Raw genomic sequence first — 12,319 nt, 5'->3', positions numbered from 1 at the left:
CACCTCAGTAATTATCAGTAAAGGGGTAAGGGATTTTAAAGCAAGATATCTAAGAGGCTGTTCTGGAGAAGAGAGAGCTCCAGGAATGCCTTCCCCACTTCAACTAGAGCCACTCTTCTTTTATGGACTGAAGTTATCCTAAAACTTTATGTATAAGTCATTCAGATACAAAAATAATTCTTTCTGAAAACTATTCTTTTACAGTACTAGGTTTCAAACTTTATTGTGCACAGGAATCCTCTGGAAGGCTGTTAACATGCAGATGGCTGGCCCTTACCCCCAGAGATTCTGACTTGGCAGGTCTGGGGTAGGACCTGATAATTTCCATTTCTCACAAGGACTCAGATGCTGCTGCTGGTAAAAAGGCCATATACTTGAAGAACTGTTGCTTCAGGAAAATGTGTTAACAGATTCCCATAACTCTCTAGGAGAAACACTGGTAGAGGATAGGGGTAGGGGTTTGGAGAGGGAGTGGGAGAACACCTCTGGAAGGGAAGGTTGACTAGTTCAAAAGATCACTCTCCCTATTGATTGCTGTTTATTTCAAATCACCTCATCTTCATATGATAAGTAAGAAGCCACCAATTAGAGTTGCTGACCTTTGGGCTTTGGACCCTAACCAAATTCCAAAGGAGGGTTTCTCTATGCTTAGTCCTAAGCACAAATGGGAGCTTCCATAAGAGCTGATGGTCTAGGCCTTTCTGAAGCTTTGATTCACCACCAAGTTTAAAGTCACAGAACCAGAAAGAACTTCAGATAGGGCTCCTAGATAATGCTAATATTGTAGATAGCAAGTCACCTAGGCTAGGCAGTGTGATGCCAACATCAAGAGATTCTAATGAGTAGCAAAAGAAGCCAACAAACCTTCTAATCTTACTAAGTGTACAAATCAATAGAGTTAGACAGTGGTTACAATAGAAAGACAATTTTATTGCCAATAAAAGCCTTTGATAACTCATTTATCCTGTTTCAGTAGGACCTTATTCCTTCTGATGAAAATCCAGTCATAGCATCTCTCATTAAAAATAAAATTATTTTGAAATAAATAAATATATAAAATAAATAGCATATACATTTCATAAATAGTTTGTCTTTATGCACAGTATCCATGCTTACATTTTAATATCATTTTCTTACAACCTACCCCATCTCCCACTTTCAACGTCAGGAAAACTGCATGTCAGGACAGATGATAAATCTGCAGAGCCAATACAGAAATGGCTTGCAGCAGGGCTGGAGCCCCAAGAATTTTCTTAATGAGACTTCTCCAAAGCTCTGTAGGTAGCATCTATGGCAGATTCCTTGGTCTTTCATTTACCCACTTTAAGGTATTTGGGTAGATTGTGGGGCAAGACACCTCTGGCCCTTGGTAGGGGGCCCCATTCTTTCTTGTGCCACCTCAGGGGAAAGAACATGAGTAAAGAAAAAAGTATATACAAGATTCCCTCTAGACCTCCCCATCCCCCCACACCCCTCCCCAAAATAACCCAACCTTAATATATACTTTTGAACAATGAGGGAACAGCTGGGTCGAGTTGAACAGTAAGTGCTTCTTTGTTATCTAAATTGATAGGAAAGAGGATTGAAAAGCTATGAGTATAGTGCTTCCAGAGACAACTGTGGCCGCAGAGTATACGGGTCACAGAGATCACACTAGGGGTCCGTTACCTATAGCGAAAGAGGTCTCTGGACATGGTGGGCAACTTAGAAGGATCTACTGGCCTGGGTAAAAAGTGGGTGAATTTCTGGTGTCGTTTAGTCCTGTATCCCTCCCGGGGTGAGCCGTCTTTATTCAGGGCCACATAATACTGTCTCTCCGAGTCCGAGTGTTTGTACAAGGTGGAGGCATAGGTGTTGTACCAGTTTTCTTCAAACTGTTCCCGGAAAACACATTCACGTGTGAGTTTCTTCTGTGAGGGTGAGAAAATAAAGTAGAGCCCATTATATGACTATTTCTCCCATCCCAGCTTGCTGGTGGAGAAACTAATAAATAGCACATTTATATTAGAAAATTTCAGGCCTATCTCCTGGTATTACTGAGGCATCTTCTTTCCAAATAGCATTAAACAGTCTTGTCTGTATTGCTTTCACCCTCTTTCATGAGCCACGCAAAAATGTTTCAGGTGAGATCTTTTCTGAAAGCAAGAGACCGGAAGAGATGGGCTCACCTGGTACTCTGAGCCTGAGAATTTCTGCTTCCCAATGCCCACTGATACCTCTGTACTTTCTCCCTATTTAGGGCTAAAAATGTTCAAATCCATTGAGATTGCCATCAATCACGTCAACTGACAGGCAAAGGCCTTGAATCTATATAAAGCTCCATGGGAGGCGAGCTGTGATCTCTCCTAATGAAGGGTCTCAGGGCCTGTCAGTTGGAAAGCCAGGAAAAAAATCTCCTTGAGAAGTTCCTCCAATCTGGCTACTTCAAGCTGGCAGCTCCTGGGTCTCTTGCCTCTATCCCTTCTCACACTTGATTCAGCCACAATACTACTTGCTGGGGTTGCCGATACTGAGTGCTGGGGACAGGCCTATCTCTTAGGTGTCAGGGAAGAATGTGCTCTGATTTCATGGGATGCAGGCAGCCAGAAAGTATACTCTGTGACTCAAAAGCCAAAGCCAGGAGTTAGGATCCCCCAGAAGGGTTAAGATCAGCAAAGTCACTTACCATTCCCCAGCTCTGGGCTGGCTTCCAGAATAGAGAACATGTGCTGCAGCCAATACAGCCCTAGCTGGGGACTTAGGGCTGTCACCAGACCCTGGAATCCTTACTCTTCATTTGTTTGTTTGCTTCGTTTGGCCTTTGGGATTCAGCTGAAGCGATTTGGACATCAAGGACTTTGTTCTTAATTTCAGAATCCTCAATCTCAAGGCCAGCTCTCACTGCCTATTTTTGTGCCAGCTAGTTGGCTACTCCTCTGGGTACCCATCACAAATCAGATATACTCCTTGGGAGGGTTAATGCCTCAAACCCTTACCATCTACTGACAAACCAGTACAGCTTCCTATTATTATCAGATGAGCTGACACTCTAATGGAGAAGGCAGAAGCAATTATCCCACAGAAAAGCTTCTGTTTTCATGGGGACTGAATGAGTGAAAGTGTTATGTAGCAAGTTCCTGGGCAGTCAAGAATTGACTAGAAGACACTAATCCTTTAAAGTTGACAAAAGTGCTTTCAAGTGCTAGATAAATGTTTTGCCTTATATTATCCAAACACTGGTGGTAATAGCTTCTGAGAAAAAAAAAATAAAAAACTTTAAACTTACCGACCCATAGAGTTCTCCTCGCTCATTCATTCCTAAATACAGGCCAGAGTCCACTCCCCGGATGCTGATCAGCCCTACAGCCAGGCTGATAAACTCCAGAATTCCTAGAGCAAAACAATGAATGCCATTTCCATCACTGATATCAAGCTAACAGAAAGCTATCAAGGTGACATGAGCTGGTCCTTTATCCCCAACTGAAGGCTAGTGCTATGTGCCTTTGGTGAATTACCTGATGAAACCATCTTTTGCAGCAAGAATGGAACCTCAGAGAAGAAACTGAGTCTCTCTGGGCCTCAGTCACTCCATATGTAAAATGGGGGAAAATCTCTGCCTCTACTCAACACTCTTAGGCATATAATAAGGAAGAGACTGTGAGAAGGCTTTGGCTACAAAAGCTTCATAATTTCAAGGTACTATTAAAGGCCACCATTTCAGTAAACAGGAGGGCAGCTTTCGAAATGAAACAATGTGGCCAAGTTTCTGTATCTTCCCAAAGTCACTTTCTGATTCCCCAGAGCTCACAGCATTACCTTGCTGTCCTCTAGGCTGAACTTGTTTTGTACCCTCTTAGCTCCCATGTCCTTAAAGCCACATGAGGCTGTCAACTGCCTGTAGCTGACTCTAACAAAGGCCACACAGGCCACTCACTAAGTTTGTTCCTCTGTCCTATGGCAGGAAGCAAAACTTGGCCTGGTGAGAGCTTTCTCCTCAAAAGTACTTTTGGCCAATGCAGCCGCAGGCTGACAAGCCTGTCATTCTCCCCTTCTCTCTTGTGGATTTTAAATCTATCTACGGCAAAGAGTTGGCAGGTAGTATTAGACTTGATACTGATTTGAGATGTTGCAACTTTAAGGGGAAGAGGAAGATATTCAGAAATGTTCCTCTAGTTGACAAAGTTAGAGGTGAGAATTTGAAAACGTTTTCATTTACCCAGCAGCAGCAAGGGGGAAAAAAGACATTGAGTACTAAGTGGGAAAAAGGAACCAGAACTGAAATCCTGGGGATACTGAAGACTTAACAATTTTGTTCTAACATAACACATCTATTATATGGATACAGATGCAATGGTCAACTAGATTTCTTTTTTATATTCTCTAGCCATATTTTTCAATGTATAGATTAAAACTTGATACAACTGACTCCAGAGTCATCCAAAGGTATGAAATGAGCTTATATCTGGCTGTCTTTCTTATCAAAAAATGTAATTATTAAGGGTAGTAATATTCTATGTAATCTACACAGGGAGTAGGACTGATTCCTTAAAGATCACTTAAAAAAAATTAAGTGGTCAATTTTGAAATCAGATTCAAGAGTCCAGTGGGAAGTCTTCTGAAGAGCCCCAGTGACTCGGGCTAGTGGGTGGGTATTCAGGTATGGAAGCTTTTAGGGCACACACAGACCTTTTCAAAGAATGTAACTCTCTTCTGCTGCCACTGTACAGAACACTGAAAGCATAGCCTTTGGTCTCTAGCATTGACATCCTCCAAGTTTTATTCTCAGTCTGGTGGTTACTAACTCTCATAGCACATACACACAATAGAGTTTTGGAAAAGGAGATTGACACAAGATGGTAGGAGGGGAAGGGAAAATTACCCAGTGCCAAGTAGGGGTTAAGCAGATACTGATTTAGTGGGCCAAGACCTTTAGTTACACTGAACAGGGTTCTGATTTTGGTTCTGCCCTGTTTAACATTTTAATAGATGACTTATAAGAGGACATGGGGACTGTTTACCCTAGTTCCAGAAGACATACAGCTGAGAGGGTAACAATAAAAATTCAGAGATTTTAAGAGAATGGAAAAATGGGCTGACTCCAACAAAATAAGCTTTGATTAGAATAAATGTAAAGTCCTGCACTTTGGTCCATAAACCAGTTAAACAAGACGTTTTGTGTTTGGAGTTGTGTTGAGGGAGGGTGAGCCTCAAGTATTAATCATGAATTTATCTATTTCTTTCTTTTTATTTCCATACTCCTCCCCCCTCCAGGCAACTATGTATATTTTCTTGAAAACTTTGGACTGTTGGACTACTCTTTTGTGTTCCTGTGCATTTTTATTAAATATATCTCCCCATCTTTGGGATGGGGAGATGTGGCTTAGCAAAACATACACAACAACAGCTTATGGAGTCTGATTGAACAAGGTAAGCTCAGTATGGCTGAGTCATGAGATTTTAAAAAGCTAATGTGAAGTTAGTCATGTAAAAATTAAAAATTACTAAAAAGCTAATTAAACAAATAGAAAAAATGAAATAAAAATTAATATGATTTAAGACTGTATTGATTGAGATCTAGTAACTGGCATAAGGGCAGGGGTTGCCCCATTCTACTCTGCCTCAGATCACAGTAAGAATACAGTTTTGAATTCTACTCTGTTTAAAAAGGGCCACAGAAAACCAGGAGGGTGTTCAAAGGAGAGTGGCCAGTATGGCCCAGAAATGAGAAGTCAGGTCATGATTCAGTTCTGTGTGGTAAACATTGAGGGATACCAACCTGCTGGAGCCTTCAGTTCTTTGCTTTGCTTAGGCAGTTTACTTCTATGCTTTGAGTCTTGGTTCCCTCATTCTCTAAGTATCTCATGTCTCTGACCACCCTGAGCTCATTAAGTAGCAGAGGGCAGCATGTGATCTCACCATCCAAGACCTGGTGTGAGAACAAATCATGAAACCCAAGAGGTGTGGCCTTTGAGTCACCACGGTTTTTCTCCAACTCTGTTAACCCTGGTGCCAAAGGACAGATCATACAGGAAGTCACTTGGGTTGTGTCCAGTAACCAGGGGTCTCTAACAGTTGGAATCATCCCTGCCCAGCTGTCTTTGGGCATCATTTCCCTTTGCCAACTTTCCTATTTGCTGGATTCAAACTGTGGGAACCCAGTGGCACATGATGATGGAACAGATATTCCTAAACCTTCTCTTGAATTCCAGCCAGCATGAAAGGAGAGAGAAAATAAGCCAGTTACACATTTTCCCAACTACAGCTGGAGAGGGGTGTTAACAGCAAGATGTTGAAGCAAAGTATTAAGTAGACAAAGTTCGTCCTCAGTACTTTCACCCCCTTCAAAGCCCAGGACCTCCCTCTACTCTGCTTCATCTTGACCTGCCCACCTCAGGCTCTGGCCTGTGTTTGATAATTTCCAGATTCTTCTTATACTTTTTCTCCCATGGCTTCATTCAAAATGAATCTGTTCTGGGTCCCACTGCTTCGGAACCTAGCTAGATGACTGGCTAATATGTCATTTAATCTAGTTCCATAACTCGCCTGAATTTCCTCAGCCATCCTTTCAGCCCTTCAGGGCCAAGGCAGTGCTATTTTGGTGCCTGGCCAAATAAGAACCAGATAGCTCAAAAACCAAAGCAGCTGCATAAGCTTGTTGCATCCCACCTGGCAAGAGGCCTCTCCTCCAGTCTGGCTCCCAAGCTCTATTCTGCCAGCCCACAGGTGCCCCTCAGGAATGTCAGTATCCTTGTGAACCTCATGTAAATGCCACCAGCCAGGCAGAGATTGAAATACTCCTGGCTACTGATTGCAGAATGGGGGATGGGTGGGGAGGGGGAGCATAGGCTGTGCCAACAGGTTATTATTTGGAGTCAAGGCTGCTCTTGGGCTCAGCCTGACTCTTTCTGAATGCATGGATTCCAGGGTAATCCTTGGGGGCCCTGCTCTCCAATTACAACAAATAGCTATTTACTTTACATGGCCTTTGGAGACTACCTCTTCCCCCCAAGCAGAAATCTATAATATTTTATATCTTAGGTCTGGCCTATTTTACCCTGCTGGAATGTTGACTGCTAAAGCACTTATGGAATGTTAAAGTTTCGATTTATTGAATACCCTGGCTGATTAACTCAAATGTGGAGCGAGGAAAGAGTCAGCAAATTCAAACACCACCACTTTCTTTGCCAAAAGCTAAACTGAGGAAGAGTAAATGTGTGCTTGAAAGTTGGTAAGGGATGTTACAAAGAGACAGCTTTGACCATGTATCATTTCCTTTACAGGAAATGCACAGATCTGCCAGGAAGCCAGGGAAGGAGGGAAGGGAAAAGGTGATGCAGAGGTGGTCTCTGTGAGTAAGTGTGTGAGTGAGTGTGTTTTAGGCAAAACCCAAAAATGAAGCAGTCAGTTAAACAGCAGTGAAAACACCCCTTCCTCCTGCCAGGTTTATTTCCTTTGGATTCTCCTTAAACTTAACACCCTTAGCAGTTTTTGAGAGAAAAGAAATCAAGATGTGTCCTTAGGGAGGTAATTAAAGACCACTTATCCCAAGAGCTTATTACTGATTTACGTTGACCTTGTAGGTTATTGGGCTCAGCTTAGGCACAGAGTCAGACAAACACTTGTAGCTGCTGGGAGTCAAGGTCATAGTTTCTCCAACTTTGCCCCCCCACCTCACATTTCTCCATCATTTCAGGATTTTTCTTCTATAGCTCAGGAATGAGCTACCCCAATATCTTTAGGCCATTTCTGGGAGCTTTGGGGGGCTCTGAGGCCAGGGTGGCAGTCCTATTCCTTCTGAAGAGGAACAAAATGGGACTACAAAGTCACTGGCAATGGAAGGGAAAGGAGCCAAGTTAACCCTAGCTCTCCCCTCACCCCACCCCACCTTATCACCCTTTTGAGGACCTGCTGCAAGTTTATACAGACACCTGTACCCTTCCATTACTCCCACCCCACACACAACCTACTGTACTCCAGCTCTCCAAGTGCATTTTTCCAAGATGACATAGACCTCATTAGGCTTCCTGCTTGCTCCGTAAGGAAGACCAGCCCTGGCCCAAGTTGTCTGCTAGACTTAGCCTTGCCCAGCTATAGGCCTCTGTCCCCCCACCACCCTCATCCACCCCCAACTTCTTACCATGGTGCACTTGGAGGCAGCTCTAGCAAGACATGGGGAAAAGGAGGATGAGGCAGTTTGGGGGGAGTGGAGGAGGATTGGGGTGGGAAAGGAAGGGTGTCAGACCTGCCAGTAGGCAAAACTTATCACTGGCTTAGGGACAAAAGCTATCTTTGGCCTATAGGGTCCTTGGGGAGAAAGTGAGGACACTGGGGGATGCTGGGACCCAAGGAAGGGTAGCTGTCACAGCACCTGAATAGTTTAGTAGAGGACAGGAAATTGAAAATAAAAACAGCCAAATTATTGAGGAGTGAACACATTTGCTTGGTAACACAATGATCTCTGTCCCAGATCAAGGTTTATATTAATTGTGTTCTGCATGTGAGACAGGCAGCTGTGCCCTTTGAACAGGCAGAGAAAATCCTTGATAGAGGTGGGGTGTTTTCTGCCCTGGGCCCAGGAGACACCTGTTTGGGGGGCTGGGAGTGGGCCCAGGATCGTTTCCTCACTGAGGCAAGGAATCCAGAGGTAGCTCCCGGGCAAAATGTGCCCCAGGGCTTGTACCCTTACACACTGGCCACCGGGAGGCTTTCCTAGTTTCCCTAATACCCAGCTCCCGCCGTGCTGTCTGGCTTGGCCCCTAACCCAGGCAGAGCAACACAGAGGCAGGCAGGTGCCAAGGCTACCGCGTCCCCATAGGCCAAAAACCACTTGGGCGCGGGCCGTCCGCACATAGGGTCCACGGCCGACGAAGCCTCCTGCTTCAGGTAATCTGCCGCGACAACCTTGCTGCCGTCGAGGCTCAGCCTCGCGCTGTAGCCACGTTCCCCGATCTCCTCGGTGGATGCTCCTACTCCCACACCCCCCTCCCCACCCGTCCACCCAGCTCCACCTGCTTTCCTTGAAAGGGGAAGCGCAGCGTCCAGGTCCCAGAACAATCCCTCTAGCTCCCGGAGGAGGTAGGGTGGGGTGGAGAAAGGAGAGGACGCATCTCAAGGTGCCCCCGCCTCCTCCTGAGAGCATCCGAGGGTGCCGGGCGCCCCGACGCCGAAGCCCAGCTCAAGTCCGCACCCTCACGTCCCGCCTGCCCGCGTCTTCAGCGGCCTCCCGCCTCGACGAGCCCAGACAGCGCCGGGCGGGGCGGGAGCGGCTGGTCCTCCGGCCCCAAGCCTCAGCCTCGAGCCGTCGGCTCCCCAGGGCGCCGTCCGCTCGCCTCCCGTCCCTCCCGGCCGCGTCCTCACCGAAGCGGCTGTGGTCGTGGCGGGTGCCGTGCACCGTGCCGTTGGGGAAGATCTCCAAGTGGAAGCCGGTGCGGCAGTACAGCTGGCGGCGTCGCAGGATCCCCTTCAGGTGGGCGAAGTCGGTGGGCGAGCCGCGCTGCAGCTTCCCCTCAATCTGGCCCAGACGCTCGTTCAGGAAACCCGGGGAATCAGCTAGAGGCACGTTTCCCAGAGACGAGGAGAAGCCGTGCAGATCCCAGTCCAAGGAGGCGAAGACCCCCCCCACCTCCGCCATGGCGGGGCGCGCGGGGCCGAGCCGGGCCGCGGGGCGCGAACTGCCTCTCCCAGCCGCGGGCGCGAGCGACTCGGCGGCGCTCGCTCGCTCGCTTGCTCCGAGCTCTACGGAGCTGCAGTCGACGTCTGTTCGCGTCCAAGGAACTTCTCAGCCGCGGGGAGCGTGGGGCAGCGCGCTCCTGACCTTGCGCTCAGTCAAAGTGCCGCTTCCCCTCCGCATCCATCTAACCAGGCCTCTCATAGCTGGCTTCGTCGAGCTATCAGATGCAAACGGGACTTTATATACATACCCACTCCCCTTACATTGACATATTGGATATTTAAATACAAGCCACACCTCAATGGCATCCCCTCGGAGATTGGTGTGTGTGTGTGTGTGTTTTTCCCCTCCTCGTATGCTTTTGGCTCTTTTTGGGAGAGGGGGGTGGAGGGGGAGAGAGCGAGCGAGCTTCACTCCCTCTTTTATTATGAAAAAATGGCAGGAAAAAGCTACACATTGCAGTGAGGCATAACTGCTTTTGGCAGGTTTTTCTGAAACTGCTGATGAAATAACTGGAGCCCAGTACGTGGAGGCTGTTGGCGTCCACTGCCACTCGGGCCTGTTGCGTGGAAGTCTGTCTGTTGCGCGGGGGCAGCACCCACCTCCCGCGCGGCCTCCGGTTGCTTGCCTTTCGAAAGTGGTGTGAGATCTGGGGTGGGGGGGTTCACTCGTTCGTGAGTCCCCTCTTGTTCCCCGGCTGGTCGGAGGCTGCGGAGGGGCACTTGGCCTGGGTCCCTGGTTTCTTTGTTCTGTTGACCCCCTGTCCCACTCCCCACCTGTATGTCGGCAGGAGGCTGAGGAAGTGAATAATCTGGAAACGCATGCAGTTGCAAAATGTGGGATCTGGGGGGTTTCGCTGTTCCTGCAGCCACCCAGGCGGGGGGCCTTAAGGGGTCTGGGAGGAGCGGGAAGCCCCACAGAAGAAAGAAAGCATTTTTTAAAAAGGGACGTTACAGCTTAGGAAAAGGAGGGGGGAGTAAGAAATAGCGATCTTTTTGAAAAATGATCTCCTCTGGCTTTCTGGGCGCGCTTTTACAAGGCTCTCGAGAACAAGCTTGATGAGAGGCCACTGGAAGTCTGGTGGGGGTTTCCCTCCACCTCTTTTCTTGTTGGAAACAGGTGTTTCCTCGCTCTGTCCCGTGCCCTCCTTAGATTCTATCAGGAAGAGCGGTAGTTGGGGCGGGAACTGGAGGCACCCAGGGGAACAGGTAGCGCTGAGGAGGCTTGGGGAACTGGTGCCTGGCCTGCCCCCTGCCTGGCACCTGAACCCTAGGGCCCCTCTCAGGGCCTGGCGCTCAGTGTCGTGCTCGCTGACTAAACTGCGTTGTCTGCAGTTCGCACCCGCGTGGGTGCTCTGACTGTTTTCTCCGGCTCTGGCTGCAGCAGGAGAAAACTGAACTGAGAGCGCACCCCATCCCCGCCCCTCCTTTGCAGCGCCTCCTGCGGGAGAACCTGTATCTCCCGGCGAGTTGGAATTCAGTCTCTGGAAGGGAAACCCTTTCAGTTTAATTGTATGTGTTAGTCACTCAGTCGTGTCCGACTCTTTGCGACCCCATGAACTGTATCCCGCCAGGCTTCTCTGTCCATGGAATTCTCCAGGCAAGAATACTGGAGTGGATTGCCATTCCCTTCTCCGGAGGATCTTCCTGACCCAGGGATTAGAACCCTGGTCTCCTGCATCGCAGGCAGAATCTTTACCACTTGAGTTACAGGGAAGTCCTGCAGTTCAATTGAGTTAGTGCAATTAGAGGTCCTGCTCCTGGGTTCTCAGTGCTCACTCTCAAGAACGGCAGCAATTCTTGGTGTGGGACACCGAGGCTTGGTCATGGTGTGCCTCTCTAGCTCAGACAGAACCTCCACAGCAGAGTGCAAGGTCTGGCACATGGTACGTGCTCAGAAATCATCTTCTGATGTGCACCGAGTAGTGGGGAATGCAGATGCAAATAATCTTCCGACTGTACAGGACACAGAAATGCGAAAGTTAGCGGCTCTATTGGAGTATATATGGGTGAAATGACCAGCTATCTGCGATTTGTTTCAAAGTAATACAAAGTGAGAAGGAATGGAAGTTTAGATGAGATAATAATATTGTTCATATTACTAATTACTGGAGCTGGGTGATGAGTACATGGGTGCTCATTATATATTTCCTCTATTCTCTCAGTAAACACACAAACGTGAAATGTCCATAATAAAAGCTTTAAAAAAAATAGGACTGCTGTAAAACAACAAAGAAATCCTTCTTTCCTTCTTCATTCTTCCCTTCAAAGAGTTTTTGGATTTAGTGAGAAGGTGGGGGAGGTGGGGCAGAGGTTAAGACAAGAACACAAATGGCTAGAATACGAGGCAATTTAAGGTGTTCAGTGCTGTGTGGATTCAGAAGGCAGAGAGACTATTGTTCTGGGGTTTTAGAGGGGGTTCTGGACCAAAGAGGCCTTTGTGATGGATGGGCCTTGAAGGGAAGATGGGGAAGATTTTGCAAATTCAGATGGGCCACTTCTAGAAAAAGTAAAATAGTGATAAAGCAAGTGGAACAATTTTAATTGGTACACACTAATTCTTGGGGGTTTTGGTGAATGTCATATGAAATAATGTTGATAAAATGGCTTTGAGAAGTATGTGATGTGAAGGAGTTAGATGTCTCTATGATTATATAAATCACACATTGAT

At 47.2% G+C, this 12,319-nt stretch overlaps 1 protein-coding gene across 1 annotated transcript; it reads right to left on the bottom strand.

The window, feature by feature from the left end:
- Positions 1-909: 909 nt before the first annotated feature.
- On the bottom strand, positions 910-9,761 carry FGF16 (fibroblast growth factor 16). The gene is made up of 3 exons (XM_006068089.3): positions 9,337-9,761; positions 3,266-3,369; positions 910-1,910 (listed from the first exon to the last, which is right to left on the bottom strand). Exons 1-3 carry the CDS (start codon positions 9,608-9,610, stop codon positions 1,665-1,667), a joined length of 624 nt encoding a protein of 207 aa, XP_006068151.1. The 5' UTR covers positions 9,611-9,761; the 3' UTR covers positions 910-1,664.
- Between the last annotated feature and the right edge of the window lie 2,558 nt (positions 9,762-12,319).

The sequence above is a fragment of the Bubalus bubalis genome, chromosome X, assembly GCF_019923935.1.
Source record: "Bubalus bubalis isolate 160015118507 breed Murrah chromosome X, NDDB_SH_1, whole genome shotgun sequence".
Taxonomy (NCBI): domain Eukaryota; kingdom Metazoa; phylum Chordata; class Mammalia; order Artiodactyla; family Bovidae; genus Bubalus; species Bubalus bubalis.
Note: the sequence above shows the minus strand (reverse complement) of the source record. Positions and strands in the feature narration are given on the sequence as shown.